The sequence below is a fragment of the Suricata suricatta genome, chromosome 10, assembly GCF_006229205.1.
Source record: "Suricata suricatta isolate VVHF042 chromosome 10, meerkat_22Aug2017_6uvM2_HiC, whole genome shotgun sequence".
Lineage (NCBI taxonomy): Eukaryota > Metazoa > Chordata > Mammalia > Carnivora > Herpestidae > Suricata > Suricata suricatta.
The window spans coordinates 60,091,282-60,113,371 of NC_043709.1; the positions used below are offsets into that span (position 1 = coordinate 60,091,282).

The following is a 22,090-nucleotide window of genomic DNA, read 5'->3' on the forward strand; positions in this document are numbered from 1 at the left end:
AGCCCTGTCAGGAGTCCCAGAGCAGGCTCAGTTTTCCAGGCTTTCTTTTTCGAGATGTCCTTGAATCGCTCAGTCCCTGCAGAAGGGCTCAAATCCCGCGGTCTTCTCTTTCCTCTGGGCTCTCCGCCTCTGCCTTGTTTCGCAACAGTCGGCCTGGACCGGCCCCGGGGGTGCTGCTCGCGCGGCGCCCCCCTCCTCACTCCCGGGAGTGGACGGGAGAGGCCCTGGGGCCTGGGGAATGCTGCTTTTCTGGCCCTTGGGGGCTCGGGGTTCAGAAGCCAAGGACCCCAGACGACCAGAGACAGGAAGAAAGGCCTGTGTGCGGCTGGAGACCAATCCGAGCAATCGGGGCTTCTCCCTCCCACCCCCAACGAGATCCTTTGCGGCCTTTCTTTTTCTTTTTCTCTTTTCTTTTTTTTCTTTTCTTTCTTTCTTTCTTTCTTTTTTTTTTTTTTTTTTTTTTTTTTTTTTGCGGGGTGTTGCTCGGCTGGGAAGCCCAGAGAGGCCTCCCAGGCCCCCCAGCACGTACACCAAGAGAACGGGGAGGCCCCAGCTCTGCGCCCAGCTCCCGGGAAAGGCCCGGGAGCTGGGCGCTTACAGGCTGGGGGCTTACAGGCGGCGGCGGGCCGACGCGGGAGCGCTCAGAGCCTGCTCCAACTTTCACCCCAGGCCGGCGGGCGAGCGAATTCACAGAAATCCCAATATAAACTTTTAAAAATAATATCAGTTTTATTAAATATTCGAGAACGGATCCAGAGGTCGGATTTATACAGGAGGGTAACACGAGGGGATTTTTTTTAATTTATTTTTTTTCTTCTACTGGCTAAACAAACGTCATTCACTTTTTTCCTCTCTTTTTGTAATTTTCCCTCTTTTTTTTCCCCTTTTAAGATGGGATTGAAACACGGACGGTGCTAAACATAAATATAAATACAGAGACCACAAATACAGCTAAAAATATTCACACAGAAACGGTCACAGTTTGTAATATGCCATAATGACCCCCAGGATTCTTTAAATACAATATGCCTGGGCTGGGCATTTGCTGGGGCAGAGGGGCCGGACAGGGGCTGCGGGGAGGCCCTGGGGGTTGTTGTGGGGCCACGGCGCGCTCTCCTAGGGCCTCCCGCCTCCCCGGCTCCCAGGCTGGGCCCTGAGGCCCCGGAGCGGAGGCCCCGGCTCAGGAGCCAGCTCTCCGCGCAGGGGTGGGGGTGGGGGCGCCGAGGGGGTGGGAGGCCAAGTCCTCATCTGGAGGGAGATCTGTGGAGCTGAAGCGAGGTTCAGGGACGGAGCCCCCAAGGCCTGGGCGGGGCGGGGGGGGGGGGGGGGAAGGGGCCTGCAGACAAGCCGAGAAACGAGCTAGCGAGGGAGCAAAGAGGAAGCTCGTGGTGAAAGAGAGTTTGTGCGGAGGGAGGGGGTCCAGAGTTGACTTTCAGGTCCATTTCAGGTCCCTAAATTTGTTTTAGGGAGTCAAAACACATCAATTGTGCCAGTGATAAATATAGAGGGTGTGATTAGGAGGGAATTGGAGGAGGGGCAAGGGAGAAGGAGAGAGGGGTGGCAGGGACAGTTCTGGTCACTCTTTCTGCTTCTCCTCTTCTGTCTCTTCCCGCTTTTCCTCTTTTCCGCCTAGGGTGTCGGCCGCGGCCCCTCCGCCGCCCCCTGAGAGCGTGGACGTGAGATTAGATTCTTTTTTCCACTTCATCCGGCGGTTCTGGAACCAGATTTTGATCTGTCGCTCGGTCAGGCAGAGCGCGTTGGCAATCTCGATGCGCCGGCGCCGCGTTAGGTAGCGATTGAAGTGAAATTCCTTCTCCAGTTCCAGGGTCTGGTACCGCGAGTAGATCTGGCGACCGCGCCTCCGGTCCGCTCCATAGCCGACCCCTAGAGATCCGGGCACAAAAAACACTAAAAACAATCAGCAAGGCATCCTCCGTAGACGGTTTAGCCTAGCAAAGTCCTGACCCTCCCAACTTGCCCAGTAGCTGACGGCCCTCTCTGACTCCAGCTCTTCTCTCTTTTGCCCTGCCCCACCCCCACTGGGGGCATAGCCAGGTTCCCAACTTCATTCAGTCCCCCACCATCTGTGGGTGGGTGAGTGTTCCAAAGAAAGGTGGGGGGGGGGACAAGAACCAGGCAGAAAGCTGTAAGTCTAAAAACTGGTTTTTGAAAAATCCCAAATACTGGGGATGAGGGCCCCATTTCTCAATGACTGGGCTCCCCCACTTCCCCAAGCACCCTAGCTCTTTGGAAACTTCTCCCCACTTCTCTGCCTCCTACTCTCCCCCTCCTTTCTCCTCAGGCTGACTGGACTTTGGGGGGCTCCCCCACCCTTTGCCCCCTCCCCTCATACCCTGCCCTGTTCCTGCCCCCTCAGCTTGCCTTGGAGCCCTCCAATGCATCAGGGGCCGAGGGGGCCAGGCCCCTGCAAGCAAGCGGGAGGCGAGCAGAGGGGGCAGAAGAGGGGGCCCTGTCTCGGCGACGGCGAGGAGACGAGCGTGATTGTTTTTATGGGGCCATAAAAAACTCTCTCCGCCCGTTCTTCTAGGGAAGCCGGTCATAAAGCCAGTTCAGTTTATTTAATTTATATCTCGGAGCTGTAAAACTCACCACTGTGCGAATTCATTCGCTGCATCCAGGGGTAAATCTGGATACTGGCTTTCTGGTCCTGGGGCGCAGTCCTGCCCTGCTCAGAACTAAAATCCTGAGCGATTGAGGTCTGTGTGTTATGTCCTAAGGTGTTTTGTCTGCAGTTTGAGAGCATGTCTTTCTCCTGGTAAAAGGAATTAGATCCATAGTCATACGGCCCCCGGCTGGAACTGAACACGACATTCTCCTGTGGCGAATAAAAGGGAGTCGAGTAGATCCGGTTCTGGGCAACGGCTGCTCCATAGGTCGAGAAATGCCTCACTGGATCATAGGCGGTGGAATTGAGGGCGACGTTGGGGAGGACGTCCTGGCCCCCGGCGAGGTGGCAGGATAAGGAAGGGTTAGTGAAGTAGGAATTCATCCCTTTGCCTTTACCTGGTCGGGCTATGATTTCTTTAATATTTATTTCTGTCTCCAGTTTGTACTCGGAACTAGATGGTTATAGGGACGGCTCCAATCCAGGACAGACAAAATGACAAAGTCAGCTGACCCCCTTCCAGCCAATCGCAAGCCAGATGTCAAGAAGGGGGAAAAAAATCGCTTCTGCTTCTGTTGATTCCCTAGTTGAGACTAAGTGTGTGCTTTGAAAGTAAGACTTGGATTTCTTTTAAAAATATATATGTTAGGGAACTGATTTGGAGGTGAGGGAAGGGTGAATATGTATTAGCAGGGCCCTGGGACCCAGGAAAGAGGAGCTCCACTGCTAGGAAATCCCTCATCCCCAGCTAAGTTTACTGTGCTGTGGCTACAGCCAGGGCTGGAGAAATCCCTCTATTTTCGATCTGATTTCATATTTTATCTCTTCCCCCTTCTAAAAATTACACCCTGATTTCTCCATGGGAAGAGCCCCTTCCCAGCTCAGGGGGGAATCCCCCGAAATCCTGCAGGAAATCCTGGTTTGACCCTCCGTGGAGTGAGTCTTCATCACTAAACCAGTTCCCCCCCTTCAATAATTAAAAAAAATTCAAAAGTAGAAACAATTCAAAAGCATAAACCATGGTGCTCAGAGGAAGGAGAGTGTGGCTGATAATCTTAGGTGTAAGGGGGAGGTAGGGAGTAAGTCAGTCTAAAGGGGGAAGGGGAGACTTCTGGGTACAGTGGCGGAGCTGAAGTGGGCAAAGGGGCCAATGCATCTGCTTTCCTCTTCCTCTCAGTCCCCTTCTGCCTCTCATAACCCATTTTTGAGAGCAACTTTTGCAACATTTTGGCCTAAAAGGGAAAATGTATGAAAATACAATAGAAAAAGAGAGAAAGGAGTAAAAGGTGGGAGGGGGGGTGAAGGAAGAAGAAAGAACTCTGAGAATCTTTCTAGACACATCAACTCCTGTTTATGTTGGTGAGAATTTATGATTTGGAGCCAGCCAGGGCCGGTGGGGTAATTCACATGAGATCCAGGCAGAAAGAGAAGGCTGGTGGGGGTCTGAAGGACAGTCAGCATCTTGCAGGCTCAAGCCCCTGCACAAGTCAGAAGCCCCCTGCCCCTGCCAAGGGAGGCACCCCTGGACCTGAGCTCTGGGGCTTGGGAGATTCCAGCAAAGGGCTCCTGGGGAGCTCTCACTCAAAGGCCAGCCACACCTGGCGAACCTGGGCCTCTCAGCAGCCCCTACTCCCATTTTCTTTCCACCTTGGGGCCGAGAAAAAGGAAGAGAAGGTTAGGAAAAGGCAGCTGAGTACGAGCCGCAGTGGGCGAACTGTAACAGCGGAAGGTGTGCAGATGTGGATTTTCTCCTGATTAATCCAAACTTAATTTGATATCGTGACATAGGCTGAAAATGCTTTGAGTTGACAAAGGGGACGGTGGGGCTGGCGAAGGAAGCAGTGTAAGCTCATATTTTCTCTTCACCATTTTTGGGGGGGGGGCTATAACAAGAACCCGGATGTCGCCGGATTTTATGATCTTTTCCTTCTGTGTAACAAAGCGGAGTAATCAATGGGTAGCAATAAAGCCATAAACGGGACTACGCTGGGAAAAAACTCGTTTATTCATCTTCTGTAACGTTAAGGTTTCCCTGGAGTGTCGCTAGGGGGTAAAAATAAAGTTTCGAACCCAAAAGCAGACAGTGTGTAGGAGCTGGTGGAGACAACATGTTAGTTAATACATGAGCCTCGTTAGGGGATTGAAGAGTCTTCCTGTCTGACAATTTGTGTTGGCTCTTAAAAATACAACCCCATCCCTTCAGAAAGGAGGGACATTTGTTGGTATTTAAAAGGGTGAGGGGAAAGATCCCTATATTATAAAGGTTCCCCTTTGTGGACCATACTTTTCTTCTACCCAAAGAGATAAAAGTGAAAAGGTAGGGGAGGGTTCCAAATTAAGGGAGAAATTGTGAGAGGAGTTGTCTCATTTGGGGGTGACATGGCAGGTACATAAACACAGACACCAGCGTGTCTTGCTTTTTGCTCTAGAATCCAGCTGTCCTCAAATTCATGGCATGCCTGGACAGAGGTTTGCAAACAGCTGGCTGGGGCTCCGGGCCCCCTCAAGGGCAAAGAAGTAGAGTGGGAAAGAACTAGGGGGAGGTGAGGGGAGACCCAAGGGGCTGAGCTAAGAAACAAGTCAGCGCAACCCTGGACATAAGTAGTGGCTCCCAGAGTTCCCAGCCTCATTTCTGCCCTAGGGGTAGAAGTGTAACACATAGCACAAGCCGGAAGAGAGAGTAAATCCCCCCCCCCATTTCAGAGAGAGATTGCTAGAGGGATAAATCATGTCAGTGATATTTCCTTCAAGATATTAAATTGTTGCAATGTACAACAAATTGAATGATGGAAGATAGGATGTCTTAATGAGGTTTCGTTTTCAATGAGTGTTGATTTTCTATGTATTTTTAAATCTCTTTTATGGGTGGGGAGGGTGGGGGAAGGAAGGACCTTGGAAGAAAGAAGGGACTTCTGGGGAAGCATGTGCTATATAGCTCCCTAGCAAACATGCCTGGGTTTCCTTGAGCCCCTCCTAAACAAAGTCTGGAGGGGAGAGGGGCCCCAAAGTTGGGGATAGTCTCATTTGGGGCCTAAAAGCAGTGGGCGCGCGGGGGTGGGCAACCTGAGGAGCAGAATGTAAGTCTCAGCCCCGGAAAGTTAAGTGTTTTATTACGTCCCTAAACAGAGGGCAGAGACTGAAAGGTCTCGCCGATTTATAATGAACAGAAACCAGCTGCTGGGGGAAAAAGGCAGAAATGCTGGAAGGGGGACAGGAGGGGAAGCAGAAATACAAATAAATTCCCCCACTGCTTAAAGATTTTCAGCAAAATTAATTTCCAACATACTCTCCCCCATCACCTTCCATTCCTGAGAAAAGAGGCCTCCTTTCAGTTAGATCTTTAATTATGCAGCTGAAATTTGCTGGAAGGATTCGCTCCAAGGGGGGAGAGCAGCTCAGATGAGCCCGATCTTCCCTCCATTGGATTATATTTTCCTTTTCTCATCTTATGTTAATTTTATTTTTTTGGCGAAAGGATGACTGTCTATGGGGGGATAACTGGAACTTGGGTTTTTCTAAATATATTTATATTTTCCTGTTAAATTTGTCTGAAAACAATTATGGAAACTCATCAGCAGAAGCAAGAACAGATGTTTTATTAAAACTGCAGTTGAGCTCTGTAAATATGCACAAGTCCTGGGAGGGGGGGGCTTGTTCTTTGTTTCTATAAAACAAGCCTATAGCAATCAGAGAACACCCCCCATCAGGCCTGCAGGTCTCTGAGTTGCTCTGCCCCTTGGGCCTCCGGAATCAGGCATTCCGAGGGGGTTTGGCGGCGAGAACAGATTTTCGCTTTCGGAGCTGTAATTAGTGGATTCCAAAACAGAATTCAAAAAACACAGCACAGGAATAAAGGGGGAACACTGCCGCTCGCTGCTCCAGTTCCCCTATCTCCCCAGTCCAAAACACATGCTTTTCATGAGCGCTAATTATAGGAGAGGGGCTTACTGCAGGCGCCATGGGCCTGCATGGGGGGCAGTCACTGGCCTGGAGTCCGTGAGGCTAAGGGGTGCTTTGGAGGCTGGGGACTTGAAGGTTTCTCAGGAGTCAGGCTCCTACCCCAGCCCTTAACCTGCTCCAGGCCAGGGGCTGGAGGCTGGCGCAAATCTGAACTGGGAAGAGGGTGGGTGTGACTGAACTCTGGGTGGGAAGGGGTTTGTGGGCAGGTCTCCTCTTGCCTGCCTTTGCGTTCCACTCTGCTCTAGGAAATGTATTAATTTCTTGGGGAAGGGTATCTGGAGTGAGAAGGATGTGGTGTGGAATTTTTACTGGGGGACAGACAGCCTTTTCCAGGGGTCCTGGTTAGTTTGTGTTCTGCCAGTCTTCTCTCTCCCTAGATCCCCCCACTTCTGCTCAGATGTCTGTGACTCACCCAGCCTTGCACACAGATACACATACTCCCTTTCTGGCTCCCCGCGCACCATAACCATAGCTCGTGCCTCCGGAGGTTGCTCAAGGACCTGGACACCGGGGCTGCAGGACTCAGCGCTCTGCCTGGGCGCTTGGCTGCCTGGAAACCTCTGCAGCTGCGGGACCCACCCCCGCCAATTCTCAATGTTGAGACCAGGGGAGGAGCGGTTACCCCACCAGCCCCTTATTTGCCACTGAGCAAGGGCTGAAATCCCTCTTGCAGAGAAAGTCCAGCTTCAATAACTGTTCAGCTCACCTTACAATCGCACTGTTTGCTTAAGGCTTTGCTGTTCTAGAGCGATTGGCCCGACTGGCTTCTGATTAGATTTCTTTAAATTTAAACATTTAAAAATAAATCCTACTCTAAAGGTCTAGTGTTTTGTGTATAAGTTCCTTTGATCTCCCACAGAATCTGGAGTAAAAGGACTGCAAAGAGTCTCCAAGTCCACCAGAGAACCTGAATGCGTGCAAACTGGGTCGGCTTAGGGACACCAAAGCATAGCTCATCCAAGGAGCCTCCAGTTTCTCGAAGATATGCTGGGGGAAGTTGTCTGAGCGCATACCTCCCCATGCACACACACATAAACACACACACACAAACACACACACACACACATACACACACACACACACATTGCATTCCAAAACAGAACGTTCCTCCTGCTTTCAAAGTTTAGGCGTGGAGACACTTGGAGAAAGGCGAAATGTGACACATCCAACATGAAAATGGTTGCCATTTGGGGGTGCTGGTATTCTGGGGACAGGGCCCAGGTTGGCCAGCTGAATGGAGTTGGGGGTCAGCAGGGAGCGGGGAAGGAAGAAGAGGCCAGATGGGGCATGCCAAGTGCCTGAGAACTGCCCCTAAACACTTCTGAGGCCTGGCCTGGCAATTCCTCTTTTGAGCTAAGAGGTTGAGAGGCTGCCCAGGCTGCTTTTGCTTTATTTGCAATTAAGCAGAGAAGAAAGGCACATGGAGAGCCTCTGCTAACTCATATCCTATTTTCTCTCCTCCCTCTCTCTTTCCAGATTTCTTACTGACCTTTCTTTACCACCACTCCACTCGGCAGACACAGACTCCCACAATGCCATTTGTTTAGCTTCTCAATTCACTTCACTAACTGAAGGTTAAAAAGGAAAACAGATCCCAAGCATCTCTGTCCCATCCCACTCAGCCCTGAGCCCCTTTCGGCTCCCTTCCGAAGAAATCATTTCTGGCTTTGGGGCCTGCCGCCCCCCCTCCCCGTGTTCCACCTCTGTCCCAAGCAGCTGAATACCAGCTGAGGAGAGGGCCTTTAGACACAGAATCTCATCCCCACGGGGCATGGGGAGGGAACCCAGATGCTGAGTGACATTTCAGGGAGGAAAAGCAAGTGGCCCAGGTTGGCCCAGGGGGAAGAATGAGAATCTGGAATATTAAGAATATGTTTGGCTGAGGCCAAGGGATCCCAAACTTCCTGGCTTCTTGGCTTCTCGTATAGCCCTCCCCACTAAGCACTGCTTGGACCCACTCTGGAGGTTTATGAGCATTGTAAAATTCAGGAGCATGGCATTTATGACGTCACAGTGAGTTGTCATGAGGAAATTGTAAATGTCATATAAGTTATATACAGTAGGAGTTTTGTAGGGGGGGTGCCCTGCCTCTCCTCACTTTTTTTTTCCTTTTCCCTTTTCCCCTGGCATAAGTTCTCCCACTTGAAAATAAAATGTTATTATGTTCTGGAACAATAAGCCAACAATGAAACATCGTCCTCATTTCCCTATAAATAATTTTATCCTTTATTGTTTGCAGATCTGAGAGAACCATTTAATCTGCACTGGCAAAAAGAGAGAGAGAGATGGGGAGGGGGGAATTAATTTCAGAAATGAGAATATTATTTACTTCGATGATACTCTTTTAGATTCGATAGCCAGGAGCAAAATTAGAGGCGAACAGCGGCCTCTCTGACTCTACACCTGGCGGGATTGCAGATTTATAGGATCTTTAGCGAAGGGGCAATTTAATTTTGTAGGATTTGCTTAAATTCACTGCTATTTTGGGGGGCTGAGGAGAAGGGAGGGCGAGGGGAGAGTGACATGCTTTATCTAGTTTTATGAATCCGCCAACATTACTCTGATTTAAAACCCAACAACCTGTGTCTCAGGGAAAACTCCTGCAGAAAGGAGTGGAGGAGTGGGGGTAAGGGGGGCTCAGCTTCCTCAATGATTGTGGCCCCCTTAACCAAGCAGTTGCCAGGGGGAAAGAAGAAAAGCCGGAGGCGAGGGGAGGGCAGCTCTAAGTCTCTCCACCACCAGGACACCGGAGGTTTATGGTGTCCCCATAATTCCCCCAATCCTATAAACAGCTGCTTTATTTTAGGAAGATTTCTGCTTCATCCCCTGGGAAAGAGGGAGTGAGGGAGGCGGTAATGGCCGGAGCAGGGTGCCGGAAAGGGGAGGGAGCAGAGGATAGCGCCGCACTTTGTTCTCCTGGGTGAGTTTGCTGGTTTGGCGGGTTTCTGACGCAGGGTGGCAGCAGACAAAACAAGTAAACAACTCACAGACACAATAAACAGGGGCGACTGCAGCCACAGCCGCAGAGGCCGGGGGCTGCGTAAGGGGCACAGTGTGGGGGTAATGTCACCCCAGCACCCACGGGTGGCCAAGGTCCAAAAGCCCAAGGCTGCCCCCAGCGCCGGCAGGAGAAGGTGGAAGAAGGCTGCATGTCTCGGCACCCGGCACCCGCAGCGTGTCTGGACAGGAAAGTCTTGGGAGGAACCTGATTGCCTAGGGAGTGGAGGAAAGCCCCACTAGCCCCTTTCCTGTTTTTACTTTCTTTCATGAGCTTTTCATGGACATTTATATTCTCCCCTGCTCTGTCTTTTCTCGACCCAGAAGGGAGAAAGGCTAAGAAAGGAGGCTGTTAATTCCCAGCCCCAGGCCGCACTCTGTGCTCCAGGCCCACAGGCAGTTAGACCCAGCTTCTTCTCCGGCACTGCCCGGTCAGCCTTTTCCCCGGGCTTTGGTAGCAGAAAGAATGAAAACGAAATCTCACCAGTAACCAGATCTGGGTATTGGGGAAGCGTAAAGAGCCCCTAATCTGCCCCCCAGACAACGCAGGCAAATCTAGGATCCAGTGAACAGGGGCAGGAGCGGGAATAAATGTCCACCGCACCCCTAACCCATTCTGTCTCGCCTTCTCCACCAGCCTTTTCAAACAGCTGCCCCAGACTACTTCCCACCTTATTAACCACTCAGATCCCCTTCGCTGTCCCAGCAAGGCTTCAAGCACCGGGGCCTAGCCGACTGCTCAGAACTGCTCAAACGTCCACTTTACCCACGAAAACAGGAAAACAGTTTCCCACAAAACTCTCACTTTCAACACAACAGCATTCTCCTGGTAAACAGCCGCTGAGTTGGGGAAGTTTGCAGGGAGGTGTGGAGAGAAAGCTGAAGAGATTCAATATTTCCCTGGTCCAGCTGCTTAGACCGTGAAGGCAATAAGGTCTGAGAAAGCCTTTGTGGCATCCGTTGGTTACTGGAACCCGCATACTCCGATTCCAGCACACACACATTTCCAGGAGAGCATGCCCAGAGGGCCTTCTTGGTGCACCCAGTGCCTTCTTGAGCCCAATCCCATCTAACAAAATTTTGCATGCACATAAAACGGTGTTTGAGCGAGTATAAGCATGGTAATACACAATTAACCACCGAGGAAACATGAGTCTGTATATATTCATGTATAAGTCAGAGCCTGTACATTTGAGCCTATATATAATAAGTGCATAAGGCTCCCAAGCCTGGTTTTGGAACACAACAGCCAACTCAACAAGGCCGCCTTCCCCAAACAAGGGTGCATTCTTCGTGGGGATCACAACTGTCAGACCCAGGGAGAGAAAGGGTTTGCTCTGCCCATTGCTCCTTCGCTAGGAACTGTTGCATGAAATACAGTCCATGGCAGGGCTGACAAAGCCTGGAAGGGGCAGGCCTGAGGTGCCCAAAGAGGGGAACGCTAGGGGCCCTGGGCTCCAGGGAGCCTTGTCAGAGCCTGACCCACAGATTCAGTGCCTCTGCCCAGCGTGCCCTGGGCGTGTGCAGAGTCCTTGAGCCAGATTCTATTCTCAGCTGCCCTGGCTATTTTTAGGTAATCACACTAGTGCTTTCCTGCACTAAGGACCAGTTTACAGGGAATCTGGCCTGCGAGGAAGCTGAGAGTTGCCACTGGTGGCCCCTCTGGTGCTTCTGTTTGAGCACCAGGAGGGAGAGAAAGAAGGGAAAGAAAATCGAAAGTAAGGAGGGAAGAAGGAAGGGGCTGGCGTTTAGGGTTGGATTTATCCCCTGGCCAGACTAGAAAACTGGAAAACCAGATCAGTTGCTGCTGCTAAGCTTTCTCTGCATCCCTCTGTCTCATGAAGAGGATCTAGGGGGTGAAGGACGTTGAGGCCTGCAGGACCCTAGTCACCAGGAAGGGGCAGAAAATCAATTGATAAAAATATCAAATAAGGACACCTCAAGATGCAGCTGTTAACCCGTCACCCCTGAACCCTAGCACCCTGAAATTTCGCCAGCAGCGCATCTGTTTAGATCCCTGTAGGCCGAGATGGATACCCCAGCCTTACCCAGGCCCAACCCTCCGAAGGGAGGGGGCCCCTCTAACATCCCAGGTGAATTCCCACTGTCCTGAGTGCCTTGTCCGGAAACTGTTTTCCTCAGGGGCGAACAAAGGAGACTCTGCGCCCCCACAAGTCAGGGCGCCCATCGGCAGGGGCGGGGGGGGGCAGACGGCGGGGGCAGACAAAATACAGGCGAAAGAGAAATAGAGGCCTCACCGGTCGGCGGTTCCCACATTACGCCAGGAGAAAGGCTCCCATTTTCAGGCCTCCAGGGCCCCTCCACGGACCCACCGCACTCCCCTTGCCCTTCTCAGGTCCCACAGACACGGGGTCGCGCGGCCGCGGCCTGGCAACCCGGGGCGTCAGCCCCAGGGCCGCGCTGGAGCGGCGGGAGAGCGCGCGGCAGCCTGAGCAGGCGGCGGGCTGGGCCCATTTGGGGAGAGCCAAGCGCTTTTCTCGATCGTAAACAAGGAACGCGAAATTAGCCCCTCGGCAGACGCCTCTGCCGACACACAAGTCCTATTGAGGGGGGGGCGGTGTGAAAGGGGGAGAGAAAATGCCATTTCTTCCCCCGGGAGAATACCTCAGAGGCCTTTATGTCAGATATGAAACGGGAATTTTGGGGGGGCAGGAGAGGAAGGGAAGGGGGTTGTGGGGGAGGGGAGAGGAGATTCACCATCAACTCGGACCCAAGAGGTTTGATTTGAATGCAGTCGAATTATGTTTTTTAAGAATTTGATAAAAACAGGTTCTCCCTCTCACCCCCCGACCCCCAGGCGACGGGTCAGGGTTTAAACAGGAAATCCAGGAGCGTTCCCCTCCCCCACTCGGGCTTGGCGGAGAAGCCCAGTCTAGCTTCGAGAGAGGACTGGAGGTGGGGGGCAGCTCTTAGCTTGGATTGAAGGTGAGTCTTGCCCTCAGACTCTCAAACCTCTCCAGGAATACGCGCTTCCCCTCCCCCAGCTCTGGGGTGTGTCTGCCGGGGTGTGCAAGCGTTTGTGTGTGCATCGCCCTTTATAAACAGAAGCTCACACATATAGTGGCCGCCTCGGACCGGGGCCAGGCAGCAGGGCGGGGTCATATATCAAACTGCAACACATTCAGGGCCACGTACATTTGGAAGAAATTAAGCCACTGTGTTATGAAACCATATGTGTCGGGTTAAGACCATACAACACGCCATTAGCACCAATTATTAGGAAGATCCTGAGCGCCCAGGACCCTCCAGGCCGCCCAATTCTGACGTCCCTACCCCATGAGCCAGCCGCGTCTGAAGTCCTCACTGCCTTCAGTCACCCAAGAAGCCCCGCCAGCGACACCTAGGCCGGTCCCCACCCAGCCTGGGGTCTCCCCAATTCCCACCTACGCCCCAGACTAGGTAGATCCAGCCCAGAGCAGCCAGGCAAGGGGTGGGGGGTGAATCAGCCCAGTGGGTATCCCTGGTGCGGTGGCCGCGGCTGGGGGTGGAGGACGCTGGCCGGGTGAGAGAAGGCAGATTGGCCCCTTCTCTCCAAGCACAAGATGGCTTTTGAGTACCGCGTCCCCCGCCCCCACCCATCCACCCATCCACCCATCCACTCATCCACCCATCCACCCATCCACCCGCAGTGCAGGGCACCTCCCATCTTTGCGTCCGCTCGAGTGGGGGCGGGAGCTGGGGGTGGGCAGACGCACACCCCTCCGCTGACGCGCACCAGCCAACAGCCTCCCCCCTAATTGCCAATTAACAGGCCCCGCCGTCAGCCTAGCAGCGCTCTCTTCCTGCTCCGCAGCCCAGCCCTGGGCCCGCACTGCGCATGTGTGAGCTCTAGCGGCGGCGCTCTCCGGGAGGGAGGAGGCTGCGGGCAAGGAGGGGGCGCCGGAAAGTTTGTTTGGCGGTTGGGGGGCTGACTTCGCTCCGGGGGCAATGGTTACAGCCTACAGGTTCTCTCTCTGGCCCCGGAGTTTGAGCTTCCGGGCCCCTTCCATCTCAGTCCCATTAGCCAAGAGGCCGCAGGTCTATAATAGGTAAGGGCAGAGTGGGCATAAAGCAGCGGGTCAGCGCACTAGACCCCGGCCTTGAGCCCCACGAGCTCAGTCCTCTTGCCTCCCGACCCCCAACTTCGGCGCACAGTGACATCAGGACACTTCCCACACTACCATATTACGGCTTAACCCAACCCCCCCCCCCACTTTTCCTCCCCTTAATTGCCCGCACGCCCACCCTCTCGCCAGCCCCCCTCTCCTCTCTAACCAAGACAAGCCGCTGCTGTCCTTATCTTGAAACCGCCACCCAGCTACGGACCATTAGTTACATATTTGAACCAATAAGGAAACACTTACCGGGCGCTGCTGTCACTCTCCCTCTCCCTCTCTCTCTCTGCCTCTCTCTCTCTCTCCCACTCTCTCTGGTCTTCCCTTATTCTGTGCCGCTGTCGAGCCTGTCTCAGCTCCACACACACATATATACTTTATATAAATTTAAAAATAAAAAAGAATAGTCCCAATGATCAAAAAGCCAAATAAAATGAAGGAGAGTTGCAAGAAGGGGACAGGAGGGAAAGGTTGGGAGGGGAGGGGCGGAGGCATCTGCAGCTCCCTATCTCAACTCCTGCTCCCGCATTCCTCCTGCCCCTTGGGGGGCTAGAGGATCGGGAAGGGAGAGAGAGGTGCCCTCAACTCCTGCCCTTCCCCCCCCATCTTCCCTCCCCAGGTGCCCCCAGCTTCCGGCAACTCCACCTGGGAGAAAAAAAATTAAATGGGGGGAGAAAATAATTATTAATCAGATTAATAAAAAAAAAATACTCGTAATGAAAGGAGCGCCCAGCGCAGGTTTCCCTGGCAATGGTTAGGCTCTTACAGGGAGGACTGTTCTGCGGAGCGCTCCGAACGGACAAACCACAATAAAAAGTTCACGTTCATGGATGGAATCCACATGACTTCTTGTGGCCAATCCAACTTGTGAGTCGATCGTAAACTTTTATTACTCAGCTGTAAATTTTCTGCAAACAACCGGGAATGCGATGCATTTGTGTAGCGTGTGCAAATGGGCGCCGCGGTCGCCATGTTTACCCAATTCTCTTGGAGAGGGAGCATCCCCCGACCCCCACCCCACCCCCACCCACCGCCCACTCCCCACGGGCCAGGAGGCTCCAGACTAGCGCAGAAAGGGCAAAGGAGGGACGCGAGAGGAGGAAGGATTCTGGCGCTGAGTTGGCCGCCTCCCTTTGCCATACTGAATTTTAAATATTTTTCTTAATAAATGGAGTATTAAGATTGGATCTGGGGGAACCGAAGCTTTGCAAAGGGTTGTGGCATTGGCAGAGCAGTGACGGGTGATGAGATTGAGTAGGGATGCGCTTCGTACTCCTACCGTTTTTTTCTAGGAAGAGAACTACATCCTTCCCAGTGGGGAGCCCCGGCAGCCCCCCATTCCACCCTAGACGGGAACAGAAGGGACACGCCGCTGAAGCCTCCTAACCAAGCCTGACTTGGCCGTGGTCTGAACAGCAGAAAGGGTTTAGACCTGTACTGGGCAGCCCTGCGGAGGCAGCAGGACGAGTGAGAGTTGGGGGCCGCCTTCAGCACCCCCAAATAGTCCGTCATCCTCAGGCTCTTTTCTCAGAGAAAATGACAGTTTTCCTTCTCCAAGACTATCCCTAGGGTCAACTCTCCTCAATTCCTAGGTTCAAATGGCAGCTTATTCCCAATCTTTTTAGAATTAAAAATAAAATGAAGGTCCAAGATCTCGGTTCCCAAGTTATTGTGTTTTTCCCCCCTTCTTTGAGTGAGGGTATGGCGGTTTGAAGCCTTTTTTGTCTTGTCAGGTGACCCACACCCACCTGCCTTTTTCAGAAAAATTCTGGTGCCCCAGCAGCTGGGAAACACCTTGGAGGCCCGGAAAAAAGAAACTTACCCTGCCCCAAATTCCACTTTCTGTGCTAAATCCCAAGTACACAAGGTGTCCCCCAGATATCTCCAGATCCCTAATTTTGACGATGAGTCCAGTGTGGGGGAACCCAGAATAAATTCCCCCACAGAGATTATTGGCCAACCAGTCGCAGCCCAGCCCAGTCACAGCCCAACCCTCTGCACCAGCTGGAGACTTGAAGGCCCAAAGCTCTCCCCTTGATCGCGCTTGGAGCTGGCACGGGGACTTCCAGGGCTGGGTGCCCCACCCTAACCAATGGGGGGTCCCTCATCCCCTCCCCAAACTTCCTCAGTAAGGGAAGCAGTTCTTTCAGCCGGATGCAGAGACCTAGTTTCTTTTACAAACCCACCCATAAATTTTATAACAGGTAGTTAAAAATTACGACGAGGAAGCTCTGGCCCAGCTTTTCACAATGGGCCACTGGGAGAATGGGACAGCACTGCGGGCTGCTCACCGGAAATGTTACTTCTAGTCTGTGGCACAACCTGTCCCGAGTTCATTCTAACTGGGGTGAGGTAACTTTCTGCAGTGCCTGGCAGCCAGTGGGGAAGCTCATTTGAGGAAGATGAGGGAAGGCGAGTTAACTCTCTCATCTTAGGGTTCCCCCTCCATCCCCCACAAAGCCCTTTAGGGCACTCACTCCCCCCCTCACCCTCCAGGTCCCCTGGAGGCCCACACCTCCCTTGGCCTCTGCAATTAAATGGGAGGGGAGATAAAATGCCAATTTTTTTTTAAAAATCCAGAGAAACGAATTTACTCCCCAACTTAATAGCTGCATTATCCCATCTCTACGGCTGAGATTAGAATAATAAATTCAAGGCGAAATGAGCGAGATGCTTCAACTCAGTATTTTGAAAGATACTATTTTTCACAAATCACAAATAGCTTTCGGAAGCCTCTTTGATTGGCTAATAAAAAAGTAAAGAATGGGAGAAAGTCCTATCTGCTGCAGCCGAATGGTCCCCATTCCGGTAATGGGACGGCGGGAGCATTTGGGAGAACGCGTTTCTAAAGAGAGCGCATCCCGTTCGCAATTAAGTTCTCCCATAAAACGGGTTTTACCTCCTTTTCTCTCCAAACGAGAAAAAAGAGGCGGTGGGTAGAAGGGGTGGGGGAGCGGGTGCTGCAAGAAGGGGCGGCTGGAGCTCTCATGGTCTGGCCCACCCGAGGCTTTGCGTCTCAAGCGATGCCGGGCGCCAGACGCACCCCGCCCTCCGACGCCCGGCTTGGGGCCACGGGCATTGCTGAGCAGTCCTGGGGATGAATGGGGCATTGGGTGTGGGGGAAATTCAGCGAGGTCCTTCGGAGCCACTTAGTGTAGGGTTCAAGCAACTTGGCTACGGGGTCGATGATGTTTATTAAAAGCAATCATAATTACACGTTAAAAAATGAAAACAGCCTGCGGCCGCCCTTCGGAGTCTGGAAGGGGCGGCCGTGGGAAGGCCCGAGGTCGGAGCGAAATGCTGTTTTATCGGGCCTCCCCGGTGAATAGCCGGTGCCTCGCGCAGCAAACGGGGTTACCTGGCTGGCGCAGCGGCTCACAGCCGGGACCTCAAGTTTCGAAAGATTATCCCCAGAGCTGTTCAACGCTGTTCCCAGCTGCCTGCAGCCTGTGCTTCTAATCGGCAGCCGCTCTCGGGCAGCAGGAGTCCCTTATCAAAGATGCCTGACCCAATCCTGTATTCAAGACCACTTTGCGTGGGGGCCAGCGACCCAGTTGTGGGTGAAATTATACAAAAATAACAGTCAGCCTGGGCCTAAGTATGGGAAAATAATTGACCAGGAGAGAGAGAGAGAGAGGAGAAATGTGGTCTCAAAAATATTTTTCTTTGGGGGGATCTGGTTTCTAAGGACCAGAAGATCCCATCTCCTCTTTCCCCCTTCTGACTCTGACTGAGTCAGAAGACTTGTATCTCTGGAATTTGGTGTTACTTGACCAGAATCTTACTGGCATAAACAGATTTCTGTGACTAGGATGCTGCAGGGAGGAGTGAGAGACCCCTTTGCGCCCTGAGTCCCTTAGCCTTCAACCCCTTATTTTGGGGAATGAGGAGTCCAGTGAAGATTCTCCTTATCCCGCTGTGGCTGGGCTGGAGGACTGTCTACTCAGCAGGTCCAACTTCCCCACCCCAAGGCCAGTGGCCCACAATATTAGGTCAGGTCAGGCTGCCCAATTGCCAAGGTGAAGCCAGGGGCCAGCTTGAAACATCCAGAACAGAGGCTGGAGTAGATGCTAGCAGCCTGGGTGACAGTGATGGCTCTGTCCTGGCAGAATTTGAATATCAGAATATGGACCTAGGCTGCTTGGTGTACCAACTCACTCACTTCCCCTTCTTCCCCCCCAATCCTCCACCAAGGATTCAGCTTCCTTCTCCCCCGCTTAGCCATCTTCCTCTAGCCAAGACCTCCAGGCTGCCTTGAGCCTCATATTCTTCTCACCCTGTTCACTGTTCTAATGCTGGGTGGTGGGCGCCCAGGGTTGGCCAAGAGGGGCACATGGAGATCAGAAAGGACCCCCCCCCCCTCATCCTTAGCCCCTGGAAGAAAAGGGCCTAGCTGTGGGAGGGGTATGGGGGCAGATTCTTTGTCTGGGCCCAGTCCAGAGGCTGAGAAGGAGGAAGGTGAGTAAGTGGGGAGCTGCTTTCTTCCCATTGGGATCCAGAAACCCACTTTGTTTGGAGCCAAGTTTCTCCCAAGAGCACACTTGGAGCAAACTGCTCTTCCTCCTCCTCCTCTACACCTTCCCCACCTTTCACCTGCCCTCCCAGCCCAGCCCACCCTCTCCACTTCTAGGCGCCTCTCCACGTGAGCTCCCCCACCCCACAGATCAGTGGCGGAGACCTTTTCCACAGGGTTGGCCGAGGAGAAGTAGGAAGGAAGGAAGGAGTAGAGAATTGGGGGGAGGGGGTGTTGGGAAAAGAGCAAGTCATTCCAGCTTCGGATATGTTTTTCTCCTTTTTTTTTATTATGACTCACATATACAATACAAAGTACTTGGACCAGGAACAGGGCTGCCGGGACACAAAATCTACATTCATAGCTGGACATAAAGACAAATGACCAAAAATTATTATTATAGATATATTTTAACGTTTTTTTTTTCTTTCGAGCACATTGCATAAACAGGGAATTCAAGACAGAGTTAACTATACATTCAGTGCAATTTAGCTCTACTCTACTGGGGTTAGAAGCACAATAAAAGCGCACGGGACCGGCGGGCTAGGCAGTCTCAGTTGTTGGGGTTTTCTTAGTGAAATAAGCAGCAACAAACGACAACAAAACCGCATTACGAATACTCTCAAAGCAGGATTTCTCTCTATAGGTAGTGATAAAATACGTTGGAGGTTTCTTTCTTTTTTTTTATTTTAATTTTTTTCTCTTTTTTTCTTGCATATTAAGATTTTCAAAAATGTCTTTATTTTTTCAAGATTATTGCAGGTTCCCTTTAGGTAGTATGTTCAAGATTTATTATTATTATTATTATTATTATTATTATGATTATGGAGATTTCTGAGCGCTAATACTAGTACAGCTCAGAGGAAGCTGGGCCCAACAACAGAAGTCAGACAGCTAAGGGGAGGAAGGCGTGGGCCCGGGTGACCATGGGATGGCTAGGTAGGATTTTAACGGCGAATGCAGGCTCCTATCTACCCCGAGGGGAGGGGGGAGGGGAGAGACCCGCAACTCCTTCAGGTTTCCATCAGGTTTCCAGAGAAAGTCAAAGGGGTCTTTCTAAGTGGGGGAGCCCCAGGGAGGAGGAAGGGATATTCCTTGCTATCATTTTTTTAACATTTCTTTAAACATTTCCCTTTCCTTCCCTTCCTTCCCATTTCTTTCCTTTGGAGAAAATAAAAAGTAAATCTAAGACACTAACCCTAGCATAAAAACAAAGCCACAAGTCTTCTGCATTTTGAGAGGGCTCCCCTCTAAAATAAATACCAGAGAAGCAGGGAGGTGGGGAGAGGCCAAGAAGGGGTGAGAGAGGGGCAAGGAGGCCAGGTCTCAGACCTCAAAATCCAGGCAGGACTCTGAAGGGTGGGGGTAGGGACAAGTGTGTGTGTGTTGGGGCTACTGAGACGGAGTCCGAACTTTTCGCTGTGTCTCGGTCTCCCCCCCTCCAGCCCCCAAACAAATAAAGATCGGGGGAAGTCCAAAGGTAATAAAACCAGAGCTGCAAGTATCTGACAGGTAGTTAGAGTTGTGAGTGTCATTCTATTCTCTATAAAAGCAAATGACAGTCGTAAACTTCTCAATTTATCCGCTACCATAAAACGAAACTTCAAGGGAGTTGCTAAGGGGGGGGGGTCCTCTCTTTTTTTGCTTAGTCCTTGTTTTCTTCCTTTTCCTCCTCTTCTTTCTCTTCTTCCTCGTTTCCTTCTTCCTCTACCTTCTCTTCATCTCGGGCTCCAGGCAGTTTATCCTTGTTGTTCTCCTTTTTCCACTTCATCCTTCGGTTCTGGAACCAGATCTTCACTTGTCTCTCAGTCAGTCCCAGAGCATGAGAGACTTCAATCCGGCGCTTTCGTGTCAAATAAGGATTAAAGAGAAACTCCTTTTCTAGTTCCAAGGTCTGATACCGGCTGTAAGTTTGCCTTCCGCTGCGCCGCCCCGGAGCTGGACAGAATAGAACCCCAGTCTGGTTATGTTTGGGTGGGGGCTCTGCTTTCCCCTGCTACTCTTCCTCCCCTAAAGTCCCCCCTCTGATCTCCCCAGTTCCCCTCCCTCCTGAAGACAAGGCGAGAGAGCAGGGAGCAGGCAAGGGCAGAAAGTTTGGGGGCTTGTTTTGATTGGTTTCACCTTGGGAGGTGGGGGTGGGGACGGGGGCAGGGACTAGGGTCTATCTGGAAACTGGGGGGTGGCAGGGGCCAGGGGAGCACTGCAGAGTCCCCCCAGGCCTGCAGTCTCTGGATACTGGCCCTTGCAGCTTTGTTTACAAGTGCAGGGTGGCATTTGGTAAGCAGAGCTGGGGACAAGTCTGTTTCCAAAAGAAAGGAAAAAAGGTCTGGGGGTGAAGTAGAGGGACTCTGTTCACTACCCCCTCCTTGAATCTCTCTGCCTAATGCCTTGCCAGGAAGAAAAATAATTGATTTCCTGGAATGTATCACTGCTTGGCCTGATTGCTAACTGGAGACCAGCAAATAAATCACGGGCCATCCCCGCTGGAACTTGTCGCTTTCTCGCTTCCCCTTTTACTTCGAAATTGGGCCATGAGGGGCCACCCTTGGAGGGGCTCATGGCCTGAGCCACTCTGAAGAGCTCGAGGAAAGCCCACAAACCTTTGATTGGGGGCAGCTGGGCTTGGGTCCTCTGGAGCCCAGAGCCCTCTAATCTGCATGGCCCCTCTCCTTCCGTGCTCTTTTCTCTCCTCTCTGGCTCCCTCTCTTCTCTCCAACTGAGGGAAGTAAAGCAAAGTTGGGGTGGTGGCCCTAAGGCTAGTTCTCTGAGAGGAGGCAGGGGGTACCCCAGAGAGTCAGGGCACCTGTCCTTGGGGTCTTGTCAACCTCTGAGCTGGCTAGGGGAGGGAAACAGGGGTCTCCCCTTGCCCCCAGAAAGCCTGGCCACTTGTTCTGGACTCAGGTTCTCTGCCTTATGGAGAGACTGGTTTGATCCAAAGGCTGATGATAACCTCAGGGTCCTCGGGGCCCCTGGCCGGCCACCTCCCCAACTTTGATTTTAGAGATGGCAAGGGAGCAGACAGAGGGGGAGACAGGCAGACAGACAGACAGTGGTGGAGAAAACGATTTTTAACCCTTTGCACCCAGACACCACCTTCACCCCAGTCCCCCAAATATCCCAGGCGAGCCCCGCGCCCCACCCCCAGCCGAATCTCCCAACCACGAGAAACCCACTCAGGCCCGGGGGTGGGGCCGCAGAGACCCCAAAGCCAGGAGGGAAGGCGAGGGCAGACAAAAAGGAGGCAAGGAGGGGGGGGGGGGAAAGACCCCGGAGCGCGGGAGACCAAGGGGGAAAGAGAAAAGGCTTCTCACCGTGGGGTCTCATCCATGGAAACATGAGGCTGGGAGACGAGTTTTGATTTAAGTGGCCTTGTCCTTCGCTACTGTTAGTGTTGGCGGAGGATTTACAGTCGGGATATTGCACCACGCTCGCCTCTTGCTGAGCCCCATAAAGGGACTGTCTGGGGAGCGCCTCGTAGCCATAGAATTTGGAGGCGTCTCCGTGGCAGCTCAGCGAGCACGGGTTCTGCTGGTAGCCCGAGTTGGAGATGCCCGAGGTGCCGTGGTGGAAGAAATCTTGGACGTGGTGCGAGGCGTGCTGGAAGCCGGGCGCCGAGCCGCCGGGCCCGTACACCAGCGCATGGCTCCTGCCCACGCTCTGAGGGAACCGGCAGTCGTAATAGGCCGGTTCCAGGGACTCGCCGCCTTTGTATTTGGAGAACAGGGGGTTGACGAAGTAGGAGCTCATGCTGGGCACATGAAAACCCGCCGCCCCCTCCCCTCTGGCTCGCGACTCCCCCGCCCGGTACCCCCGAAAGTCCCCTCCCCCCGGGAGCGAACCCCGGGCCGGCCGGCTCCCCGGGGCCGGGCTGGGCAGGTG

At 52.6% G+C, this 22,090-nt stretch overlaps 2 protein-coding genes across 4 annotated transcripts; both read right to left on the minus strand.

Moving 5' to 3' along the window:
- Positions 1-1,217: 1,217 nt before the first annotated feature.
- Positions 1,218-13,969, minus strand: HOXC6 (homeobox C6). Of its 3 annotated transcripts, none has more exons than XM_029954124.1 (3): positions 13,948-13,969; positions 2,611-2,910; positions 1,218-1,884 (listed from the first exon to the last, which is right to left on the minus strand). In XM_029954124.1, exons 2-3 carry the CDS (start codon positions 2,762-2,764, stop codon positions 1,577-1,579), a joined length of 462 nt encoding a protein of 153 aa, XP_029809984.1. In that variant the 5' UTR covers positions 2,765-2,910; positions 13,948-13,969; the 3' UTR covers positions 1,218-1,576. The 3 variants fall into 3 exon arrangements, with proteins under 3 accessions (XP_029809984.1, XP_029809983.1, XP_029809982.1); XM_029954123.1 differs by lacking the exon at positions 13,948-13,969 and adding an exon at positions 11,842-11,930 and having other exon boundaries at positions 2,611-2,836; XM_029954122.1 differs by lacking the exon at positions 13,948-13,969 and having other exon boundaries at positions 2,611-3,026.
- Positions 13,970-19,348: 5,379 nt separating this feature from the next.
- On the minus strand, positions 19,349-21,958 carry HOXC8 (homeobox C8). Its single transcript, XM_029954651.1, has 2 exons — positions 21,523-21,958; positions 19,349-20,149 (listed from the first exon to the last, which is right to left on the minus strand). Exons 1-2 carry the CDS (start codon positions 21,956-21,958, stop codon positions 19,857-19,859), a joined length of 729 nt encoding a protein of 242 aa, XP_029810511.1. The 3' UTR covers positions 19,349-19,856.
- Between the last annotated feature and the right edge of the window lie 132 nt (positions 21,959-22,090).

Bases quoted from the DNA above. Each gene is read 5' to 3' on its own strand.
- HOXC8 (XM_029954651.1), bottom strand. From the start codon at position 21,958: ATGAGCTCCTACTTCGTCAACCCCCTGTTCTCCAAATACAAAGGCGGC. The intron at 20,150-21,522 runs GTGAGAAGCCTT...TATTCTGTCCAG, and splicing joins TCCATGGATGAGACCCCACG to CTCCGGGGCGGCGCAGCGGA.
- HOXC6 (XM_029954122.1), bottom strand. From the start codon at position 3,010: ATGAATTCCTACTTCACTAACCCTTCCTTATCCTGCCACCTCGCCGGG. The intron at 1,885-2,610 runs GTGAGTTTTACA...CCGGATCTCTAG, and splicing joins GCGAATGAATTCGCACAGTG to GGGTCGGCTATGGAGCGGAC.